General features: G+C 38.0%; 1 protein-coding gene across 1 annotated transcript; it reads left to right on the top strand.

The window, feature by feature from the left end:
- The first annotated feature begins 1,304 nt into the window (after nucleotides 1-1,304).
- On the top strand, nucleotides 1,305-19,402 carry LOC104599792 (excitatory amino acid transporter). The gene is made up of 3 exons (XM_010262506.3): nucleotides 1,305-1,531; nucleotides 1,678-1,815; nucleotides 19,168-19,402. The coding sequence occupies exons 1-3, from the start codon at nucleotides 1,441-1,443 to the stop codon at nucleotides 19,182-19,184; spliced, it is 246 nt and encodes an 81-aa protein (XP_010260808.1). The 5' UTR covers nucleotides 1,305-1,440; the 3' UTR covers nucleotides 19,185-19,402.
- The last annotated feature ends 973 nt before the right edge of the window (nucleotides 19,403-20,375 follow it).

Below are 20,375 nucleotides of genomic sequence, written 5' to 3'. Positions count from 1 at the left end.
TGACAGTAAATAGTAAACCATTAATGTGTTGTGTTGATAAAAAAAGTATTTTTAACCAAAATTATCTTATTCCTGTCTAAGAAATTTATCCTTTTAGACATAAAACACAACAAAACTAGAACACTCCCATATATTAGTAACTATATAATCGGTTAGGAACAACAAGAGCTGATATATAATTGGTCTCTAGAATCTCTACCCAATTATTACTTCGAACACAAACCACATTACCAGAACTGATATAATCAGTTTGACTTGTTTGCTTCTATCAGATAGACCATTTTCAGCTCAGCCCACAAAGTTTGACCTAAAAAATTTTGGACTTAGGCCTAAGTTTTGTGTTTAAACCCAGGCCTAGGGTCAAGCGTGAGTATGACACTTCAGGTAAAGGTGTAAAGTGGGCTGTGTTGGGCCGATATGACACGGCCTATAGGCGACCCGTGCAAAGTGTAGCCATGCTGTGCTGGCCCACGGGCTGTGTTGCCCTCCTTAGTGAAAAATTTAGGAGTCAGCCCGGCACGGCCCATGGCCCAGACTAATGTGGTGCCGCGGGCTAGGCTGGCCCGTGGGCCGAGCCTTGGGCCAAGTTGGGTCGTGGGCCAAAGCTATTTATTTAAAAAAATTAACAAAAGACTTAAAATTTTAATTTTATATAAATTTTGTGTGTACAATTGTTTATATATACAATAATTAAATAAATTAGTATAATAAAATTAAAAAAATATTTATTTTATTAATATATTATATACTATACATTATTATGTAATTATAATTTATATAATATTATATAAATATATATAAAATATATAAATAAATATATATGGGCCGTTCTAGGTCGTGTCGTGGGCTGGGTTGCGAGCTAGGCCGTGCCGGCCCGCACACTACAGGCGGCATGAACCACTCGGTCGTGTTGTGCCGTGCCGGCCCATGGACCTAAAACCCCAGGCCCAGCATGGCCCGCATAATCATGTTGGGCTTGGCACGACCCACGAACCGTCGTGTCGGGCCGGTCCAAGTTCATGTCGGGCCACGGGCGGCACGACCCAATTTACACCTCTAACTTCTGGCCATGATTTTTATAGACATATTACATATCATATAACAGAAAATATTATTTGTATTCGATGTTTTGTATATTATTCATAGGCCCAGAATTAGGCCCGGCCCGGCCCGGTCCATGATCACCCTGGGCAATCGGGCATTAAAATTCATAGGCCCAGAACGGTTGGACCACCCGGGTCACAAACACCGCTCACGCGAGTCAGTGTCGTCTTTTGGTGAGAAATTGATTAGAGACAGTAATTGGTGTCCATAGTAGAGGTGGTATACCAAGGTCCACAATATCATACCTGGGGCTGGGGAGAGGTTCAGTCGTTCAGAGAAGATTACAGACGCCGAAGCCAATAGAGAGCGAGCGAGGGATCGAAAAGCTAAACAGAAATGCCGGCGAGTGCGACGTTCATCGGAGCTTTACTGGGGTTGGGCACCCAGATGTACTCCAACGCCCTCCGTAAACTTCCTTACATGAGACGTGAGTCCTTCAATTTGATTCTTATAGTTACCTCCTAAACCTATCCCACCCTCCCTCTCTCTCTCTCTGCGTGTTTTTACCCTGAATTGTGCTTGTGGTTTATACTGTTTGGTGATTTATTTATTTTAATGGCTTTGTTTCTTCAGATCCATGGGAACACGTTTTAGGGATGGGTCTGGGCGTAGTCTTCGCCAATCAGCTCGTTAAATGGGACGCTCAGCTCCAAGAAGATCTCGACAAGATGCTTGAGAAGGCCAAAGCTGCTAATGAGCGCCGTTATTTCGGTTCGTTCTACTTTTTTCCATTTTTTTTGGCTTCGTTTTCAATTTCAGCTTCTGTTTCCTCTTTGACCTCTTTGAGTGTTTTGGTGTTGTTTCTGTATTGAATCTACCCTAATGATTAACTATTAACTCTTTTGTGTGTTTGATGCTGATGTTAAAGTTAATCACATGCAGGTGGATGATAAATCAATAAAACACGAATGGGATATAAGGAATTCTAATTATACTTTTAGTATCTTATATAGATTGTTAAAACTCTAACTGGCATCTAATTTTTGAAATGTTGGATTAGACGTTTCAGCTTATAACTTCTTTTGTTTCAGAAGAAAACAAGAAATTGGGTGGATTCGATATGATGTTTTTTTTTTTTTAATCTGGTTGTTGCTGTCATCATTTCCTATCTTTCTGGTTAGATAGTTTTGAGATTGCTGGGTGGTTGGAAAATGTTTAAGACACAGTGTATTTACCTCTCAATGGGAGAACCATAGTTTATTCAGCATTTCATTATACAATGAACAACCAAAAGGAAAGACTGAAGAAATTGTTCATATACAAGCGATTTTCTTTGCTTGGCAAAGCATTTTAACCTTTAGCTGTTTAAAATTATTTGAGAAGTTAGCCATTCTTTCTCTTATGGTAGCTTCTTACAAAATGTTGGCAAAATTTCACAAGAGGCATTAATACATGATCCACTGAAGGAGGCAATGTATATTATAGATTTATGCCTTCATGATCCTGATGGAGAAAAGAATATCCTGCTGATTCTGTTGTAAATGTCAACTTAGCGCATCAACATAGGTGATAATGGGGTGAGGTTTAGGTTTGGTGCATCCTCGATTTTGATTTGGGTTTCTTATTTTGAAGATAAATAAACATAAAATTTATTAAGATAAGAAGAGCAGCGTGCAGATATCTGCTCTTATTCTTTGATTTTCACTTGAGTGACTTTAGTAGCTGTTTGATTTTTCTTTCTTAGATGAACCTTGAATTAAGCACTTACACCATGTCTTGCTTTTGAAATTGAAACCATCTAAAGGATGCTTCTTCCACCACCTACAAGTAGAAAGGAATTGAAATTGGGATACTTAAATGAAGTTACAAGGAAACTAGCCCATGAAGAGCTTCGTAGAAAAAAAATTATTTCAGTCTTTCAGACCCTGCAAATAAGAGCTGATTATCTTGTGTGATAGCTGTAACTTATTGGTTGCTTGACCTAGGAGCTGACCTTTGACCTTCTACTGCCCTTTGTCTAGTGGGGATTTACACTCTTGTTGAAATTGCTCTTACTCTTAGTTGAATTCAGTGAACTAGGAATCACTTCATCCTGGTGTCAACGATTAAAAGAGAAATTGGACCCCAGATACAGAAACAATGACTGATGCCTCAACTGTTTGTAAACAAGGTTATTTGTGTGAGGTGTGAACTGGTTTGTAAAATAGCTATCTGCCTTATAGATTCAGTGGTTTAGTTTCATTTAACAAATGTTTATGGGCTATAGATATATTACATTTTTAACTGTTTTTATATATAAGATTTGGTTTATGGAATGAATCTAAGGGCAGGCATAGGTTTAACCCAATTTAGGTCCTATGATGGTTTAACGTTGTCAGGGGGGGGCAAATAAAGAGTTCTAGTTGTCTAGTGGATGATTACCTGTGTTCTGCATCAAATGTTAGATTTTATTCAAAGATTAAAAAATTTACATGCCCAATACCCAAAGTTGGGTATCAGTGCATGTTGATATCACCAATACTCCCCTTATTTTTATCTTTTGACTTTTTTTAATTTTATAATCATTAGAGGGCTGGGCCCACATTTGTAAAATTTTAAGTTTTATCAATTTTGTATCAGTGTATCCATGTGTATTTGGGTACATCGATATGGATACAACACACCCTGATATGGGCATATTGTATCGATATTTTACTCCTTGAACTTATATTGTGTTTATATGTTGTAATAATGTTACGTAGGATTAATGCTGCTATGGTTAGGTTATTAAGGAACTGCCTTGGAATTGTTTATGAGAAATGAATAATGGGATTCTTGGCTTGGAATATTTTCCTATTAATAGGAATTAAAATTATAAAATGGGATTCTTGGCTCCGAAAACCCCCTATTTGCTAATGTTGTTCATTCATTCATCCTAATAAACTGTCTTCTTAAAAGGCAATTAAAATTACAAAATTATTTTTTTTTTTTGTGTGAGAATTAAGAATTGAAGACCTTAACATGGACTTGATTGGGCTTGCCTTGAGGGGCTTGGTACAAAGGTGGCTCATAGAATCAGAAATGCAATATGTTTTACATTGCATTAGCTACTTGAAGTAATGCAATTGAGGAAGAAAAGAGATTGTGGGTTTTACATGCTTGAAAATGTTTTATATGTTTGATTTTATTTTTAAATTTTCACTTGAACACACTTTACATGTTATGTTTATGTATTTTAATTTTAGATAATATGTTTTTAAGACATTATTTTAAAATTCAAGTTTATATTTTTTATTAATATTATGTTTAATATTTTTTTATTTTTGGCATCTTTTTGATTTTCTTACTTTTTTTTTGTTTTCTTGGCTTTTTTTTTTATATTTTTGTGTTTTGCTTCAAAAAGCGTGTGCCTCGGGCGCAAATTTCCCCTTGCACTTTTTTTGCGCCTTGCACTTTTAAAATATTGGTTCAATGCTTTCACAAACCCCACCCATTACAAGCTTAGGCTGGTCAGAATCCTGCAAAGATGAGGACTGCGCAGCTTCTTGGGGAAGGGAAAGCTGTGCTCCTTTGTTCTGTGTTTTGTGTTGTGTTAGGTTACATCTAGGGCCCCCAGAGCTGTGATTTGCCCTTTGGTTCAGAGTAAGATTGTCTAACTTCTCTCCCTTAGCCTACGCCACAATCAGGAGCAGCCTCACTGGACCCAAACTCCTTAAACAGAGTTGTGTGATTTGAAGAGTCTTCTTATTCCCATCCCCACATCATCCCCTATCCCAGTGTTTTAAAAGCGCAAGGGTCAATTTATGCCTGAGGCGCAAGGCGCAAGGCAAGGTGCGTGCCTCTTTGAAGCAAGACACAAAAAAAAGTCAAAAAATTCAAAAAATGCCAAAAAATTAAAAAGATGAAAAAGAAAATAATAAAAAAATAAACTTAATTTTTAAAATAAATATTTTAAAAAATATATTATATAAAATTAAAATACATAAACATAACATGTAAAGCATATGAAAATGAAAGTTTAAAAATAAAATCAAACATATAAAGCATTTTCAAGCATGTAAGGGTATGTGCTATGCACATATGCAAGTAAAGATAAAGGGTAAAGATATAAATATTAACCCAGATGGTATGATACTTTGATTTAACTTTTATGATCTGCACAGAGACCATGGCTGGAATCCACTTTATATAGTGTAGATATGCATATATCCATGAATATTATTAAACATATACATTATAAATATCATATATATTATTATAAAATTACAGAAAATATTAATTTTGCCATACATATATACTACAAATGTTATTTATATTTTCTCTGGTAAAATGGAATTTTACTGAAAGGCACAAGGCCAGGATGACAACCAATTACATCAGTCTTTTCATCCTTGAACAATGAATACTGAAGTTATCGATGTGTTTGTGTAACATAGGTCGAGTTGCATGCCTCTTTATTGGATAATGAGTACTGAAGTCATGGTCTTTGCTTCTACAAAATTATTGGTCCGTCACATTCCTGAAACATCCTCTATCTTATTTATACTTGACTTTCATAAAAGAATTAATATAAATTTTGTATGTTAAAAAGAACAATATATTAAAAAGGATGCCAGGCCAGTGATTTTAAAAGGCGTGCCTAGGCACACATGCGAGGTGCATTTTAGGGTATGTGCCTCGCCTGGGTCCCAGGCACAACAGTTTTAAAAGGCACATGCCTTGCGCACCCAGGTGTGTGCCTTTTGAAAATTTGTGCATTTTTTCTATATTTTTTTATGCTTAGCAGCTGGGTTGGGGGCCTGACCAAGCCCCTAGAGGCAAGCCCAAACAAGTCCATATAAGGGTCTTAAATTCTTAATTCCTATAAAAAGTTTTTATAATTTTCAATATCTTTAAAAATATCTTTTATTAGGATAAATGAATGAGCAACATTTTTTTATAGATAAAATATCATATTTCCATTAAATCAGAAAGAAATTACATAATTAGTCCCTTGGGAAGACGCGAGATGCCACGTCTCCAAACATGAAGCGCATAAAATCTTAAAATACAGAATCTAAAGCAAAATGTACATGTCTACTAATACAAAATTACAGCTCAGCCCAAAATAGTGTTTCCCGAGTTGTGCCCTGTTTTGCCAAGCTATCAGCGAAGGCATTAGCTGATCTCCTCACCTACTGTACAGTAACAGTCATATTCCTTATCAACCATTTGTATTTCTTTAGCTCATTTTTGTGACCCCACAAACGTTCTCCGGATTATTTAACCACTCCATCACTACCTTAGAGTCCCCTCCAATGAGCAACTGCTCCACACCCAATTCTTTCGCGAGGAGGACCCCTTGCATAGCAGCTAGCAATTCTGCCTTAATAGAATTCCCAATGCTCAATGGGCCAGAGTAGAGAAGGATAACCTCTCCAGCCTCATTTCTCAAGACACTTCCCATCCCAGAGGGCCCTGGGTTGCCCTGGCTACTCCCATCAAAATTCAGCTTTAGAAAACCTTGAGGAGGGGGAGCCCAGTTTGTAGAGACCCTTTCCTTTGAGGATGAACAGCTTGCTACTGCCAACCAGTTCCTCCATAAATCATTAAAGGAAAATTGGTGAAACAGTTCCATAGTCTTTAACCACTGTATTGCCCTATTCAAAATGTAGTCTTTTAGGGCCTGACTGCTCCTCCCCTTCTCTTGGAAGATTCTAGCATTCCTTTCTTCCCAAACTGTCCATATCAAAGCATTTCTCGCACACCTCCACATTCTTCTTCCTCTTTTATGGGGCCAAGAGAGAGTAAATGGGTTAAACAACATGCTTACTTCTGTTGGCATCTCCCACCTGCACCCAAACAAGGAGAAAAGCCAAACCTAAAGCTCTGCTATGACACTGCAAGATAAAAATAAGTGGTAACAGTCCTCACCATGTGATCTGCAAAGAGTACACCATTTAGGTGAGATACAAAGAAAGGGTCTTCTCTTTTGTAGGTTATCCATAGTGTTAACTTTCCCATGGCACTGCAAGATAAAAATAAATGGTAACAGCCCTCACTCACCATGCGATCTGCAAAGAGTACACCAGTTAGGTGAGATACAAAGAAAGGGTCTTCTCTTTTGTAACATAGTGTTAACTTACCCATGGAACACTTCGCAACATAAAGCCATAACCTTAGGGGGGAACTGGCCTACACCAGACTTCTTTGAAAGGGAAAACCTGTTGAGAGGGCAAGTTGCAAAGTGACTTGTAAAAGGAACCACAGGAAAGAAAAACCCTTTTGGATGAGGGGCCCAAATCCTTTTATTTGGATTTGAAGGGTCCAACCAAATCTTTTCAAGGAGACAAAGCAAATTAGACAAACACTGGATTTCCTCATCCCTTAACCCTCTACGGAAACCAAAATCCCAGGTCAAGGCCGACAGATTTAACACAAAAGGAAGGAATGAGAAACATTAGCAAATGTGGGGTTTTCGATGGACTTGTTTGGGCTTGCCTCGAGGGGCTTGGTACCAAGGCAGCTCGTAGAATCAGGAATGCATACTGTTTAACATCATCTTAGCTATTTGAAGTAAATTGGGAAAAAAATAAAGGGATTAAGAGTTTACATGCTTGAATATGTTTTATATGCTATATTCATAAAAAAATCTGTTTTATATACAATGCTTGATTTTGTTTTAAATTTTCATTTTCAATATGTTTTACATGTTATGTTTATGTATTTTAATTTGAGATAATAGTTTTTTTTTAAACATTTATTTTAAAATTTAAGTTTATATTTTTAATATTTTGCATTTTTTTTGGCTCTTTTGATTTTTTTACCATTTTTTGCATTTTTGCACCTTGCTTCAAAAAGGTGCCTGCCTTGCCAAGCCTTGTGCCTTGGGTGCAAAATGGCCCTTGTGCCTTTTTGTGTCTTGCGCTTTTGAATGCTGTTCCGAGCATCCTCTATCATAGGCTGGCCAGTGGCCACTTACTCTTATACTACCAAAATGTTGCTATTGTATCATTTATTCCCCACTGGTTCCTAGAGTAACTGCCCTCTATTGGTAGTAGTAATTAGTTCTTATATTCTGAAAACATTTAAAGAAAAGGAGCAATGATGGAGGGATTTCATTTCATCCACCTGTTTTGCCTTTTTTCCTGTTTAAACTTCCAAAAATATAGAAATCCCTTTTTTCTTGTATTGTACAACATATTGCATCAGAGTCCAGTGACTTAGAAAGGGGAAAGGGCATTAACACTTGGGGATGGCAATTTCTACCCTACCCGGTGGGTACCCTCCCTGACAAGGTGTTTTTTTACTTGAAGGATGGATTTTGGGACTCTACAACCTGTGCAGGTATGGTATTAGGCTAAACCTGACCCTCCCCAACCCGCATATTGTTGGGAAGCATATGAATTTTACGTATTAGGTGTTGAATTTAATAATTTTTTGAATTTTATGTGAAGGGTAATTGATAGTTTATGTGTTTTTTACTTGTCTTAGTCAAATAATTGGAAATTTTCAAGGTGGTGGTGGGCTGGTTTAAAAATCCTGAAGATGCTATATGGTGCTACAAGAATGAAATGAAGAAATTTAGTTGGTTGACAAGGAATATGCTGGTTTCTTTACAGTGGGTGGGGAGATCAGCAAATACTTTGGCTGATGTGTTAACCAAGAAAGGGGTAAATAGGGAAGAATTGTTTTGGGCTCAGCTGTGACTCCTGTAATTTTTTCCTAGTTTACTTGTAAGCTTCTAGGAGGGGCTGCAGCTCGTGACTCTCCGTGGGGTGTTGTATGAAATCACAATTGACAATTCTAAATCAGTTTCTGAATTAATAAAATTTTACTGTTACTCATCAGAAAAAAGGAAATTTTCATGTGCAGGGAGGGTAGGGTTGGGGAGGGTTTTGCAATTTTCATGTGCGGGGGGGGGTTTGGATTCTCAAAATCCAACCCGCTATGGGTTTTGGGGTGGGTATGGGTTGGGAGGTTTAGGGAGGCAGGTAGGGTCTAGAATTTACAGAACCCTCCCCGTTGCCATCTCTATTAACAGTCTTACCTCTTGAACTGAACTCCTAAGGTGACCAAACAATAAGTATGGTTTTTAACTTCTAGGCAATATACAATATATAACAAACAAGCCAAAGAAATGATTCCATGTGCTCAATGGACTCATATAGGGAAAGAAGTGATCAATGGACCCATGTAGGAAGCTTCCTTATTTGACCTGATTATGAAACCAAGGACATAGGCCAAAGGACTTTATACTCCATCAATCTCTATACCCAAAATGGCTGATAGTTATAGACAAAATTCCTTACTTTAAGTCAATAATTAAGTAAGAACTAGAGCTCAGTCCCAAAAAAAGCATCATGCATGTATTGATGTTCTTGTAGTTGTGTGCATAAAACATCTAGTCAAATGGTATTTTCTTTTCTTGTTTTTTATGGGTTACTGGAAACTTTTATTAATGAGGAATAAAGATATAACCAACTTTGAATTTATCAAAAAAAAAAAAAAGATATAAGCAACTTTGAATCCCCTTCGACTTCCAACTGTTGGAATCCAAACTGTTTTGCTAACCTCAGTCCTTGCAACTTTGCCATTACTTCAGCGGTTGCCAAGTCACCATGTCCAATTGGCCCTAAGTACATGGCTGCCACCATGCCTAAGTGATTTCTGAAACACCCTCTGTGCCTGCCCTCCCCAGATTGCCCATGGAGTTGCCATCAAAGTTCAGTTTTATTTGGTTGTCAACTGGGGATTTCCATTCCATGTCACACTATCTTCTATTTGTTTGTGGCACTTCTGACCAAGTTCTTATTATGCCATTTATTGAGAAAATTTAGAAAAGTTCCAATGTTAGTGTGCGGCTTTGGCTTTGATAGCTTCTGTCAGTTCCTAGACCTATTATTGTCATTGAAGATTCTTTGGTTTCTTTCTTCCCTAATAGACCACATCAGTGTTGCCCTTACTGCCCTCCACATAATGCTCTCTCTTTTTTGGCTATCTTAGGAAGTTGGGGTTGAATAGGCTTACCACGTCTTGAGGGGGGACCTGCCTGTAACCAAAGAAAGAACAGAAATACTCTTAAACACAAATTACGAAAGAACTGGTGGGGAATAGTTTCACCACTAGCTTTGCAAAGCATGCTCACATGAGAGGCACATATTAGATCTCTTTTTTTGTAGCATGTCATAGGTATTGATCCTTCCGAGGAACACTTCCCAATGTACTGAATCTCTTTCACCGGGAAGTTCACCCCCAGGGGAGTAGAGTGGATAAGCAAGTTGAAAAAAGAACAAAAAAAGAAACCATTAGAGGAGGAATACCAAATTCTACTATCTTCCATGTTTTGAACCAAGATAACCATATCCAATTTGGCCAACACTAGAACAAGGGAATCACATTCATTATCCCTTAAACCCCTCCTGAAACTAAAGTCACAACTTATCCCATATGGGGAAGCTACTCCAAATTTTGAAATAGATTCAACTTTGTAGTTGTAAAGGGAGCAGATCATAGGGAATTGTAGTTTAAGGGGCATGTCACCAAGGCACAAATCCTCCCATAATGGGACTTTGTTTCCATAATCAATATCAAACTGAGTGAAATTAAGAAAAGTTGGGAGCACCTCTTGTATTGCTTTCCAGGGAGAAGCTGAAGAGGAGGAGCCACTAATGCATCCTAGTCATTTTCCATGACAACATAAATGCTTCCGATGACCTTGTGCCATAGCCTGTCTCTTTCTAGGGGAACTCTTCATAGCCATTTACTTAGTAGAGCTATGTTTCTTTGAACTAGTTTCCCAATACCTAGCCCATCCTATTCCTTAGATCTACTCAGCTGCTCCCTCTTCACCAAATGATCCTTCCTCTTGTCCCTTGGTTCTCACAAAAAGTCTCTTCTGTATTTTTCTAATTATGTAGCCACTTTAATCGGTATATGAAAAGTCGACAAAAAGTAAATGCCTAGGTTGGCCAATGTAGATTTAATTAGGGGTGTCCTCCCTCCCATTGAGATGTATTTCCTTTTCTAGAGAGTCAGCTTCTTTGCAAAACTCTAAAAACAAAGGTTTTCAAAAGCCATTTGCTTTCGGGTTGCTCCCTAGTGGAAGACCAAAGTACTCTAGTGGCCAATTTTTAACCTCGTATCCTAAAATCCCTACCAGCATTTTTTTATCAATAATCCCTGCCAGCACTTGAACCTCTTTCTCATGTTTACCCCTGCAAGACAACTTTTCCACTAATTCACCCTCAGATAGAAACCCTCTCAAAGGTGTTGACAAGTTCCTTTTAAATTTTCAAGGCAATTTCATACACCCATCACAAAATACAATTGTGCCATCTGCATATTATAGGTAGGTAACAATTACTTCATTCTTACCTACCTCCAACCCCTAATAAGTTATCCAAATCAGGCTTGATAATCATTCTGCTGAGTACTTCAGCAATTAGTGTGAAAAGGAAGGGGGAAATGGGGTCTCCCTACCTCAATCCTCTTTTTGATGGAAAGAAGTCTCTAGCAACACCATTGATCAGAAATGAAATGCCAAGGAGGAATGACCAATCCACGGTATCCACCAACAGCTTATCTTCTTTGGTTAATGGAATTATCTTTCAATTATCGAAAAAAAAATAATGTAGCCAGTGATAATAGTAGAATTAAGGTGTTTGCCTTGTGTGATTTTTTGTTGCCTAGGCAGGTATTTAGAGCAAGGGTGTTTGGATGAGGCACCCAAGTAGGCACCTAGGTGATGCCTTGGCAACAATGATCCCATCCAAACACAGGAATGCTAAGTCAGATACCTTATCATTGAAATTCTATAAAACAAGACCTTGGTGAGGTATTAAATTTCAGTTTCCTTGTAGATTGTCAGAAACCTAAACTTTTTCCTTGCATTCTCGCAGAATTTTGGGCTTCCAGATGAAATATAAGAAAAAAAATTGATAAGAAAACAAAAAAAATTATTATTTGATTGATGATGGGATATGGTCTCTTCTTTTATTTACTCAACTCAACAAAGCCTTGTCTCCTGTTCTTTCCTATTTTAGTTATTTTCCATCCTTATTTTTATTATCTATTTAGTTTTTGTATCTTGTTTAGGTCTCTTGGTACATTTAGCAACACCCATGTTTTGTTTTGGTACCTCTTGAAACTAGAATGACATGTCAAATTAACTATGGGTGTTTTTTGAGATAATTGTCTTTAAAATTCCTTGTATTTCATTCTTTCCATATGCCCTAAAAGCACCTTATAAAACATGGCACTCAAAGCATGTACTCCATCGCAAAATGAGATCCTCCACCTTCCTTGGGAAGGGTGCCATGTAAAGAAACAATGTAGAAATAATTAGTGCATACATTCTGCTTCCTTCTAGAATGAGAAACATGCATTGGTATTTGCCAAGATCCTTAATGACCCATTTCTGGTAGGTTGAGTGATAGTCAAAATGGTTAAGACGATTTCCCTTGAAAATTGTTACTTTGTATTAGTGTCTGGCAAGGATTACATTACAATATTGATACCCCCGATACCCAAAGTTTGGTATTAGTGTGTATTGATATCACTGATACTCCCCTTGTTTTTATTTATTTTGACCGTTTTTTGTTTTATAATCATTAGAGGGATGGGTCCACTGATGTGGATAAGATATGCCCCGACATCCCCCAATATGGGTTCATCGTATTGATATTATACTCGACTTTCAAACAATAGTAGACAAGAATTGGAGATTACTATATGAAATCTATTCTTAGGAAATTTTATCAAGAAGGTGCCGCCTTAGGAAATCTATACCGGAAAGGCATGATACTGTAAGAGCTTTGACCAATCAAAGCACCTCTGATAATTTTGATGAATACCACCTAATTAGTCACCACTTTTATGATACTTAGTTAATTGGTTGTAAGTTTTTCCGGTATCATAGTGGAACCCAATGCAAAAAAAATGTCTTAATAGTAGAAATCTGCTGAATTCAAAAATATGAAAAGAGAAAGTAGTTTCTTGAAGAGAGAAGGAAGAGAGAAGAAGAAGAAGAGATATTGAAAAGAAAAGAGAGCAATGATCTGGCCGCTCCCTTCACTTATTATTTATAATAAAAATATAAGAGGAGTACAAAGACAACTATGCCCTTATAGGACGACAAAACATAAACCAGCATATATGACTCAAAAAAATAATAAAATTTGGACTCACATAACTGCTGTGATCCCCGCATCCTATCTAACAACTAACATAAAACATCTACTCATAAAACAACACAAAACTGATTAATTTTCAACACTTCCCCTCAAGTTGGGAATAAATGTCACACATTCCCAACTTGCGTAGATCATGTTCAAGTTTGTTCTTGCAACCCCTTTAGTGAAAACATCAGCCAACTGCAACTCTGAAGAGACATAAGGCAAACAAACTTCTTCGGTTATCCTTTCTCTTATGAAGTGCCTATCAACTTCAATGTGTTTTGCCCTGTCATGCTGAATTGGATTGTGGGCAATATTGATTGCAGATTGATTGTCACAGTACAACATCATAGGTTCCTCTACTTTCACCCCAATTTCATTCAAAAGGGATTTAACCCAAAGTAATTCTGAGACACCATGAGCCATGGATCTATACTCAGCCTTTGCACTTGACCTTGTCACAACTGCTTGCTTCTTACTCTTCCATGAGATCAAGTTTCCACCTACAAAGGTACACACTCCTGATGTAGATCTCTTGTCATCTAAGCACCCTGTCTAGTCTACATTTGTATAGGATTCTAGCTTCAGATTTTCATGGTTTGAGAAAAGAATGCCTCTGTCGGGGTGCTTCTTCATGTATGGAAGTATTCTCTCAATAGTTTCCTAGTGTTGAACCCAAGGTGCATGCATGTATTGACTCACAACACTAACAACATAGGAAATATCTGGTCGTGTCATACACAAATATAACAATCGGCCCACCATTCTTTGATATCTCTCCACATCTTTTACCAACTAACCATCCACAACATTAATTCTATGATTTGTATCAATTGGAGTGTCGATTGGTTTGGTTCCTAACTTCCCAGTCTCCCGTAGTAGGTCAAGTACATACTTTATCTGAGAAATGAAAATCTCATACTTGTATCTTGCAACCTCAATCCCTAGGAAATATTTGAGCTCACTAAGATCTTTGATCTCAAATTCTTGTTGCAAAAATTTTTTGAGATCATCAATTTCCTCTTTATCATTTCTTGTAACCACTATATCATCCAGATACACAATCAGAACTGACACGAGCATCTCTCCTTTTCATAAAGAGGGTGTGATCAGACTAGGTTTGTATGTACCCAAAACGGATAGGAGCCCCTATGAACCTGTCAAACCAAGCCCTAGGTGATTGTTTCAGGCCATATAATGATTTTCTGTGTTTGTACACCTTTCCTTTACCAACATTTTCATAAAAATCTGTTGGAATGTCCATATATACCTCATGTAAATCACCATTAGGGAATGCATTTTTAACATCAAGCTGAAACAGGGGCCATGAATAGGTGGCTGCTAGAGACAAAAGAATATGAACTGAACTCATCTTAGCTACCGGTGCAAAGGTTTCCAGATAATTAATGCCATAGGTCTGAGTATACCCTTTTGTTACCAACCTTTCCTTGTACCTCCCTATCTTGCCATTGACCTTATACAATATCCATCTACATCCGATTGTCTCTTTGTCTGGAGGAAGATCAACTATTTCCCAAGTTTGGTATTTAACCAAAGCTTCCATCTCTTCTTGCATGGCTGTTTTCCACTCAGGTGTGGAGAGAGCCTTAGTAACATTCTTGGGTATATACACAGAATCCAAGGAAGAAAGGAAAGCTCGGTAGGAGGGTGATAAGGCATTGTACGAAAGATGGTGTGAAATGCAATGGGATATACACTTTCTCTTCCCTTTGCGAAGTGCAATGGGAAGATCAAGATCAGTGAGATCAGCTACAATAATAGTGTTAGGTACATGAACATAATCATTAGAAAAAATAACAGGCTCAGGCTCAAGGGGAATACCTGGAACTGTATCTGCTGAATCTGGAGCTTCAGAAGGATTGATGGAGAGTGGTGTGGGTTGAAGATGTGTGGAGTCAACCATCATCTGCCGGCGCTGATATTTCTGTGAGGCTGCCCATAGTGGCTTAGGCAATGAAATTGATGGAACTGATGGAGGCACAAAGGAAACATGAAGAGGAACAAATTGTAAGTTCTCCTCCCCAAAACTCTCCCTCTGAGGAGAACCACTCAAGAAGGTAGATTCAAAAAAAGTAACATCCATAGTGACAAATTTGCTCTTTGACACAGGGTCATAACAACAATACTTCTTTTGGTTCTGAGCATACCCAAGGAAAATACATTTCTTGGCCTTAGGATCCAATTTCTTGCGATGGGGGCCAAGAATTGAACAAAGGAAATACAACAAAAAACCCTCAGAGGTATGTGAAACATCTGCCCATCTGGAAACAGAAGGCTGAATGGAACCTTAAACCCCAAAGTCTGTGAAGGAACACGGTTAATCAAATGCACGACTATAAGAACTGCATCTCCCCAAAAATGAATAGGAACTGAAGCACACACCATAAGACTTCTTGCCACTTTCACAATGTGTATTTTTTCTCTTTGCTACTCCATTCTATTGTGGTGCATATGCACAACTGTTCTAATGAATTATACCATGCTCCAAAAAATGTGGTAAGGTCTTTCTTAAAATATTCTCTAGCATTATCTGATCTGAAGGCCTTATTTATCATTCCAAATTGTGTGAGAACCATCTGGTGGAACTGTCGTACTAAGTTAGGAATCTCATCTCATGATCTTATCATCCACAAACAAGAATATATCCAAGAATATCGTGTATAATCATCCACAAATAAGAGAGAACAACGCCAGCCACCCATGGAGGGAATATGATATGGTCCCCATACATCAGTGTGAACAACATTAAAAGCAGAACTTTTATTACTTGGCTTAAAAGAATGTCTACAATGTTTTCCCAACTAACAATTCTCACACTCCAAGGTAGATAACTGAGCAGACTTAGATAACTTTTGAAAAAGAAATATTAATGAACTAAAAGAAAGATGTCCCAAGCGATTATGCCAGAGCATAATCTGATTACTAACTCTGATCCACTACTACTGTTGTTGCTAACGTGATGGCTCTAATGTCTTGGAATCTCATCCGGAAGGTAGACTTCATTCACATCACGACCACTCTCAATCATCTTCTTTGACTCTAGATCCTGTAAAACACAATTACCAAGAAGAAAGGTCACTGAACAATTCAAATTTTTTGTCAAAGAACTAATAGAAAGTAGGTTGGTATGAAGTCTAGGGACATGTAAGACAGAAGATAAAGTAATACCATTGGTCAACTATCCCCTTCCCAGCAATGGGAATATGTGAACCATCTACTATAGAAACTCTGTCTCTACTAGAGCACAATTGATAAGAACTGAAAATGGTAGGAACATTAGTCATGTGCTCAAATGCTCCTGAGTCTATAATCCAGGGAGGTCCCTCCTTACCTGAAGTGGATGCAAGATTTGTAGTTGCACATGAACTACCTGTATGTGCAAAAGAAGTGGTGTAGTTGGCTCCTGCACTTTGTTGTCCATCTGAAAGGCTAGAACTAGTTGTATATTTCTCACTCGTATGCTGTCCAAACCTCTCCAATTCTATTCTCACTACTGTTACTGCAATGGATTCCTAATCAGTTTGGAAAAGAGGGGCCGAAGAGTCTCCTGTAGTGGCCACATTTGCATTTCCCTTATTGTTCTTGATCCAGGCAGGCATAAGATTTGGATGAAGCTTCCAACAAGTATCCCTGGTATGCTTAGGCTTCTTACAATAATCACACACCAAGTCTTTCTTATCTTCCCTCTTAGTCTCACTGCACCCCCTGTATCCATTCGGCTTAGGTTTGGTTGTACTAACCATAGCCGACTAGTCAATTCTAAGCTGTCTCAGCAAGATATTCCTCCTGCTCTCCTCTCTAGAAACAAAGGCATAGGCTTGAGAGAGTGTCATACTCTCCCTAGAAAGGATATGCTGCCTAGCAATGTTGAATTCAGGGTTTAGCCCTGCCAAGAACTCAAAAACCCTATTTTTCTCTACCAGTTTTTGATAGATTGCTGCATCATTTACACTTTCCCATACCACAATTTCTAAGTGATTTATTTCCTACCAAAGGGTTTTTAGCATGGAGAAATACATGGCAAGGGGTTTTTCTCCCTGTTTTATACTAATCACCTAATTCCTTAACTGATGGGCTCTGACTACATTTTGCTTCTGAGAGTAGGTTTCAGTCACTCTATCCCAAATCTCCTTTGCAGTATTAGCCCATAGGAAATTTTTGCCAATATGAGGTAACATAGAATTACACAGTCAGGACATTACCATGTAATTCTCCTGCACCCATTGAGAAGAATCTATATCAGGTTTCTTCTCCTTCCCAATGATGTATCCTAATTTTCCACGGTCACCAATAGCCATCTTGGCTGATTGTGCCCCACTCTAAATAATTTGTACCATCAAGTTTTACTATAGTAATGATTCCAGACAAAAAAATATCACTACTACCTCCAACACCCAGTCTCATGGTAACGATGGATTTCACCTCGGTACTCCAACTCTCCATTTTACTTCAAATAGTTCAACACTAAGAAAAAATAGGTTGGAGAGCTTCTAAAAGCAGTTCGAAGAAGAAAACCCTATCCGGAGAGAAGTCTCTCTCCACCTAGTGCCTCCCAATAGAGAGAAGGATGAATTGACCACTCCAGGAAGCTCAAAAAACTCCAGAAACTTAACCGCCCTCTTCAGAAAAACAAAAGAAAATTAACAATACCTGGGCACCAAAGATCAAATTAAAAGCAAAGAGTCCAACTTTTCTAGGACTCTTCCCCATACTCTAGTTCTTCCGGATTTTGGTGCCGAACAGTAAATAACCTTCCTGATGATTAGATCCCACAAAAAAAATTCAAGAACTGAGCAATCTATAGCAGATCGATCAGCCCTTTGTTACTTCATGCAGTCGGCCGATTTAGGGCTGCATGAGAATGCTTCAAGAGCCCTAGCCGAGGCTCTGATACCAAGTAGAAATCTACTGAATTCAAAAATATGAAAATAAAAAGTAGTTTCTTGAAGAGAGAAGGAAGAGAGAAGGAAGAGAGAAGAAGAGATCTTGAGAAGAAAAGAGAGCAATGATCTGGACACCCCCTTCACTTACTATTTATAATAAAAATATAAGAGGAGTATATAAGATTCAAAAGAAATATTAAATTTTGGACTCACATAACTTCAGTGGTCCCCACTTCCTATCTAACAACTAACATAAAACATCTACTCGTAAAACAACACAAAACTGATTAATCTTCAACAGTTGTCATCATCATCATCATCATCCAAGCTTTTATCCCAACTATATGGGGTTGGTTACATGAATCCTGTGGCCTGTAAAGTTTAATGTCATATTCATTGTTAGTTTTTTGGTACTTAAATCATTTCTTGTTACTTGTCCGCAAGGTAAATGTACATGTTATCTGTACTATTTAATGTCCATCAGACGTATCGGCATTTTTTTTGTTTTTTTCCTGACTTATAGATCAGCACTCTCAAATTCTCAATTTCCCTCAATTTTGAGTCATTTGTGTGGTACACCCCCCCTTCTTAGTGCATAAATGCAAAAGAGGCATCCTATGCATGAGGGACTTCAGAAAACTGGACTCAATGACAGATTGCAGCTCGTGAAATTGTAGAAATATCTAGAGAATTTTTCTTGTTTTTTTTGGTACCATGGGGCTACACAAAAGGGAATAATAGTCCATCCCAAAACGGCCAAACCGGTAACACCTTAACCCTGGTTAAGGTGGGATTCAATTTCAAGGCTCTTTGTTACAACCAGCCAGAGGCCAGAGACCTTGCCACCTGAACCAGTTAGCACCCTGGTAGAAATATCTGGATAAAATGCTACTTGTGTATGGGTTATCAGCCGTGAAATTCTATTGTCTTTTACGATTACAATTATATTTGTTCACCTTGTGTGAACAAAATTTAGTACAATATTAGTTTCATAAATTGGAGTGATAAATAAGTTATGTAGTTTCTTTCCGTGTAGGACATGAGCATGACAAAGCTGAGTTTTTAATTTCCTTTTGCTGTTGCAGATGAAGATGAAGGCTAGGACTGCAAGCTTCTGTTCATGCCTTCATGGGTTTGAAACCCTTGCATCGTGGACATTTTGGTTTACTTTTATTTAAAGTCTGATTGGGTGTAATTCTGTTACGCGATTTAACTTGCTTCTACTGGGAACCCAGCGCAATGCACTTGAAACGTGAAATGAAAAAAAAAAAAACCGAAATAAATTCTAAATTTAAGCCCCCAAAGCCCAAAATTGGATTATGTACCAAGAGTCCAAGACATTTTGAACTCGAGGCCAAGTTTCACTGTGAAGAGAAAACTGAACGGCATAAATTAGCAGAGAAAAACTCCCAATACTAAAGAGGTTTTAGGAGAATAATACCTGGCTTAAGGGTCAAACAAGGTTGAGCCGTTGATGTCCAAAATTACAAATAGTGAAAATTAAAAAAAGGTAAATTTCAAATAATTAGAACATTGAAACAAAAAAAGGCTATCTATGCGACTAATGAATTGAAGCTAGTTGATTTTTTTTTTTGTTTTTTTTGGGAATCTGTCAAAGGGATTAGATGCACAAAACTCAACATAGTAGGTATACATCAAGACTAAGTGAGGTAGCATGAGCGGAAATAAGGAAGAGAATAAAAGCTGAGCAATGAAAAATGACCGAGTGTGGTGGCCTGGGCCGGGGAGGTGAGCCTAAAAGCGTCCTAAGACCACCAATGACGATCATTGCCTCGAACCAAGGTTCCAAGCAACCAAGATTTCTTAAGGCTATGTTTGATTTAAAGGAAAATTTAGGGAAAGGTAGGGAAACCTTTAAAAACCTTGTATAGGTTTCCCTGTCTTTCCCTTCATTTCCCTACCTTTTCCTTCAAACCAAGCATAGCCTAAGCCAACTTCCTTGCGGAAACAGGCCCAGTGATAATTATGTATTTTCAATGGTTCTGGTTGTAATTACCCATCTACGTTAAAGTCGTGGAGAGTAGTGGAGATAGGGGTATTGGTTCCCAAATTGTGCTTTAGTAGAGATATATGGAAGACTGGGTGGAGTCGAGAAGATAGTGGTATGGCCATATGATAAGCTATTAGGCCAATCCATTCTATAACACGAAATGGGCCAAAAAACTGAAAGCCAACTTGGGCCAACTGCGTGGAGATAGGGGTATTGGTTCCCAAATTGTGCTTTAGTAGAGATATATGGAAGACTGGGTGGAGTCGAGAAGATAGTGGTATG

This window comes from Nelumbo nucifera, chromosome 7, assembly GCF_055504915.1.
Source record: "Nelumbo nucifera cultivar China Antique chromosome 7, China Antique-T2T, whole genome shotgun sequence".
NCBI classification, from domain to species: Eukaryota; Viridiplantae; Streptophyta; class Magnoliopsida; order Proteales; family Nelumbonaceae; genus Nelumbo; species Nelumbo nucifera.
Note: the sequence above shows the minus strand (reverse complement) of the source record. Positions and strands in the feature narration are given on the sequence as shown.

Coding starts and splice junctions, on each gene's coding strand:
- LOC104599792 (XM_010262506.3), top strand. CDS start 1,441: ATGCCGGCGAGTGCGACGTTCATCGGAGCTTTACTGGGGTTGGGCACC. Junction 1,532..1,677: donor TAAACTTCCTTACATGAGAC/GTGAGTCCTTCA, acceptor TTGTTTCTTCAG/ATCCATGGGAACACGTTTTA.